At 43.6% G+C, this 4941-nt stretch overlaps 1 protein-coding gene across 2 annotated transcripts; it reads left to right on the forward strand.

The window, feature by feature from the left end:
• Positions 1-933: 933 nt before the first annotated feature.
• On the forward strand, positions 934-3978 carry LOC123077036 (zinc finger BED domain-containing protein RICESLEEPER 2). 2 transcript variants are annotated; one of them, XM_044499238.1, is made up of 4 exons: positions 934-1107; positions 1193-1216; positions 1533-3429; positions 3545-3978. In XM_044499238.1, exons 3-4 carry the CDS (start codon positions 1590-1592, stop codon positions 3670-3672), a joined length of 1968 nt encoding a protein of 655 aa, XP_044355173.1. In that variant the 5' UTR covers positions 934-1107; positions 1193-1216; positions 1533-1589; the 3' UTR covers positions 3673-3978. The 2 variants fall into 2 exon arrangements, with proteins under 2 accessions (XP_044355173.1, XP_044355172.1); XM_044499237.1 differs by lacking the exon at positions 1193-1216.
• Positions 3979-4941: the final 963 nt, after the last annotated feature.

The raw sequence follows: 4941 nt of genomic DNA on the forward strand, positions 1-4941 counted from the left end.
CTCCCCTCGCCGTGCCTGGAACCCCTCACCCCATCCATCTGTCTGCCGACGCGGATTGCGCCGTCGGACCACGTTGGGACAGAGGAGGATCCAACAGCCGGTTGGGGCATTCCAGAGTGCTTTCCGCCCACGCAGATGGTGGTGGTGGATGTATGTCACTCGCCGGAGCTTATTCAGGCGTGGATGAGCACGGGCGGCAAGGGCGGCAGCAACAACAATGGAGCATACGGCAAGAATGCAGGCGGAGCATACCGCCCCGGATGCAGGTGGAGCAGGACGCAAGGATGTCCTCGGCGTAGACAGCATGGATGGCGTCCGACAAGTGATCCGGTCAGTCAACGAGGCATCTGTCACGCTTGGACAATGATTTCATTTTGGCATGTCTGGATTATTGTTGAACTATGATTTGTTTTGGTTTGCTTTGAATTGTTGAATTCAAACAATGTGTACCGTATGATTGACGTGCATGGATTTATTACGTCTTGTTTTCATACAAGAGGCCGTTTGGCGCTGTTTGCGGACGCGCCCTATATGGGGGCGGATTTGCAAAGCCCGGCCTTAGGGCCTGTTTGGTTCCAATAAGTCACCTGACTTATAAGTCAGGTGACTTAAAACCAGTGACTTATAAGTCACGCTTGTTTGGTTGTCACCTGACTTATAAGTCACCTGACCACACCTTCCCGCCTTGTTTTTTTATGTAAAGGTGATGGGACCCATGTAAAAGGGGGTGACTTATAAGTTTTAAGTTAGGGTGGAGCAACTTATGACTTATAAATTGGGGTGACTTATAAGTTGGGTCTGTTTGGCAAAATAAGTCAAACAGGCCCTTAGATGCTCTAAGGCTTTAAGCTGCTGTTTGTTGAGAGAGAAAAAAAACTAAATCAGTGCAGCCTGGCCCATTCTTTAACTCGCTTAAAACCCTAGCCAAACCCCTGCTTTGCAGCGCCACTTCACTTTTCCCCATTTCATTTCATCCCAAACCGGCGGCACCTGCTCCGCCGCGTCCGCGCCCTGCGGACACCCACGGCGAGCGCCTCGAGACGTCTCGGCTCCCAGATCGCCGCCAACGGCCAACCCCGACTCCTTACTTCGGGTCGATTGCCCTAGGTTTTGCTTCTCATCTTCATCCCATCGTCGCGTTTTCCTCCGTCCCTTTTCCTGCTAACATTTTGGGCGTAAATTCCTCCTTCAGCAATCAGATGAAGCGGAACCCTAGGTATCTACGGTGTTTTTTCTTGGATTGCTCGGAAATACTGAAATTGCTGAGTGGAAAATTGGCGTCTTGAAACCTAACGGGATACGAATTGTTTCGAAAATAATGAAATAAAATCGTTACTTTTCCTTTGATTTGGGACAGTTAATGGGGACCTGAACTCGTGGCATCAACTCCCTACTCAAATATGTTGGAACAACCTAATTTTGTGCTGGCCTCTCAAATATGCCGGAACTACCTAATTTTGTGCTGGCATTCTTCTTGTTGAACAAACATTGGACTGATGTATTAAGAAATTGAGATATATGTTTCTGTGCAGCGGGCAGAGCCATGTCAACACAAGAAAGCGAGGCTGACTATCAGGTTCTCCTTGGTGATGAGGCGGAGGAGGTTGAAGAGGATGATGAGTGGGGAGAGGAGGAGGAGGGAGGAGGAATATGAGTCAGCTGGGTCTGAACCAATTCGAAAGCGTCAGAAAGTATCTGACATTTGGGAAGGCTTCATGATTCTTAAGCGCACACGCAGTGGGGAATCAGCTAGATGTTCTACTTGTGGCAAAACAGGCATGACTTCTCTCTTGACAACAGCACGTTCAGTCGACAAGCCCCAGGTTGGTCCTGATTATGCTGCTGCTAGAAGATCATTAGCCATGTTTATTATCACCAGTGGGCTGTCATTATCAATTGTTGAAGAACCCAGTCTTCAGACGTTTATCAGAGCTGTTAATCCGCTGTCTGAAAATATAAACTCTTGTCGCCGGTCTTTTTTAGACAGAGATGTCATGGCTCTTTATGGAAGGGAAAAGGATTCTTTGAAATTTATCTTGTCTGAAGCACCTGGGAGAATCAATTTTGCTATTGATCGCTGGAAGGGCAAAGAAACCGGAGAAAACTACAACGATGATATCTATATGTGCATCGTGGCTTGCTTTATTGATGTTGATTGGAATTTGCAGAGAAGAGTAGTGGCTTTCAAACACTTGGCTTTTCCTGACGATGTCGTGTCTGTCGCTGATACTGTAGCATCCTGTTTTACTGAATTTGAGGTTGATCAGAAGCTAATGTGCATAACTCTGGATAATGCATTAGATGATGCTTCTGTGGATAATTCAGTTAAGACGATTGTGCTAGATAAGGACAAATTGTTGTGTGATGGTGAATTATGTCAAATGCATTGTTGCACAGAAATCTTGAATTCAGTTGTGCAAGCTGGTCTAGAGCTGATTGATGATGTTGTTAACAAGATTCGTCATGGAATTCACTATATCACTTACTCTAAAAAGAGAGAGGATGAGTTTTATCAGGGTGCTAAAGAAATTTGTCATCTTGATGTTGCAATGAAGTTACGTGCTGATCTGGTTATTACTTGGGACTCAACTTACAAAATGCTTTGCTGTGCGCTGTATTACAAGGATGCTCTGAAGCATTTTGCATCAAAACATCAGACCTTCTTGTCTGATTTCCATCTTTGTGATGAAGAATGGAACAGGGTGGCAACAATGGAAAAGTTCATAAAGCCACTCTATGACATCACATGCACTTTCTTAACCACAAAGCACAAAACTGCCAGTTTATACTTTCTTGGACTATACAAGGTTTACCGATTGCTTGGAGTGACAAAAGGGCAAGAAAACTTCATGGCTGGTATGGTGAAAGACATGATGGCTAAGTTCGACAAGTATTGGTCCGAGTACAGTCTTGTTTTGGCTTGTGCGGCTGTTCTTGATCCTCGTTACAAGCTCAACCTAGTCAGCTTTTGTTTTAAGAAGATCTATGGCGATGTTGGTGCTAGCCAGTATACTGACAGAGTTGTCGCATTGCTCCACAGACTGTTTGCTCAATATGAGAAGTCACCGTGTTCTTGTTCAGCTGCAGTTGGGAGTGGTGGTACTGGGTACCACACCAAGGATGATCTGTTCGATGGTTTTGCTCTGCCGGAACAAAAATCGGAACTGGATTGGTATTTGGAATCACCAGCTATGCATCTAAACACTGATCTGGATATCTTGGAGTTTTGGAGCGGCATGTCTAAGTGTTACCCCAACCTTGCAAACTTAGCTCGTGATATCCTCGCCATTCCTATCTCCACCGTTCCTTCTAAGTCTGTATTTACCGTGGGTGAGAAAGTTGTGAACCCTCGTAGGAGTACGCTCAAGCCCGATCTACTCGAGATGCTGATCTCGCTCCACGACTGGACATGTCCACATGACAAAAAGGGTACTACATTTTACTTAAACATTTAATTATTTCTTCTTGGATGGTTTCATATGGTTGGTAGTTCTTGTCATACGGATAGATATAACAACTTTTTTGCTTCTATTGTAATACGCAGGTATTACTGTCTCTGCTATAGAAGAGGGTATCGATGATGAGGAAGACGAGGAGGATGGTGCAGACGAATCTGATGAAGAAGAGAACACGGAAGAATCTCATGACAATGATGCTTATTGCTGCGGGTGATTAGGATGTCGGGCTGCAACTCCAAGCTCTTTTGTTTCATGTGTTGTGGCAGTCAGTCTCTTTTGCGGGCTGTGTTGCACATACTGTGTTGCTTAGCTTGTTGGAGAGTTTGATTTACACATACTGTTATGTTGTTGAAAAGTGTTGCTCGTTAAGTTGCTTTTGTTACATTTTCCTTGGACTGGCCAAGAAGATGCATCACTATTTCTAGGCAGAGCCTTAAGCCTTCATGAGGCCTGGGGCTCCTAAATTCCACATGTATGATTAATTGCAAAGTGTGATCCCTTGAGATCTTTTTTTGTTTAACCAGATGGAGCGACTAGGTCATGGCAAAGTTAAATTCTGACGGTGACCTGAAGCATGGTAGCTTTGCTTGGAATTGCAGTTTCTCAGCGATTTATATCCTATTTCTGTGAGTGTCTATCAATTCCAGTTGGTCTCTGCAAACTGCTCTCCTTTTACAAGTAGAAGCATGACTTCTCAAACTTTAGGGGGTGTTTGTTTCCAGGGACTTTTTGATGTAGGGACTAGAAAAAGTCCCTCCTAGAGACTTTTTAACCAAACAGGAGGGACTACTAGGGACTAAAAGTTGCTTTTTGGGACTAAATGAAGAAGACTCTCAAGGAGTCTTTTTTGGGACTTTATGGGACTTTTCCAACAATGCCCCTCCTTGCACCCATTAGTAACCTTTAGGGAGGGACTACTAGGGGTAACATGGTCTTTTACATGTCATTTAATAACCTTTAGGGAGTGACTAGGGACTTTTTAGTCTCTGGAAACAAACAGGTAGGGACTTTTTAGGGACTAGGGACTAGAAAAAGTCCTAGGACTTATGAACCAAACAGGGCCTTAAGCACTAACAGTTACAAAATTATTTAGAGGTCGAGCAAAATTGGTGCCTAATAGAGTTGTCATGAAAATATTTTCACAATAGAAAATTTCATTGTTTCTACTACCATTTGCCATGGTGAAAGCCTGAATGAATTCCTTAAGAAAGACGGAATATAAGGTGTAGAACTGAAATGATCTCTTATATGTTTCTATTGTTGCCTGGCCTATGTATTTGGTAGTCATCTAGATGACATCAGTGACAATGTGGAAGAAAAAAAGTCATATGTATCTACTGTTTATGATTACATTACAAACTGCAGTATATGATCTCTTATCTGTTCCTATTGTTTCCATATTTACGCAAAGCTACAAACAAAGCATGATCATGATAAGAAAAAAATGCATTTTTCTCTGTAAATTAATAATACCTCTATAAGA

Source organism: Triticum aestivum, chromosome 3D, assembly GCF_018294505.1.
Source record: "Triticum aestivum cultivar Chinese Spring chromosome 3D, IWGSC CS RefSeq v2.1, whole genome shotgun sequence".
NCBI lineage: Eukaryota > Viridiplantae > Streptophyta > Magnoliopsida > Poales > Poaceae > Triticum > Triticum aestivum.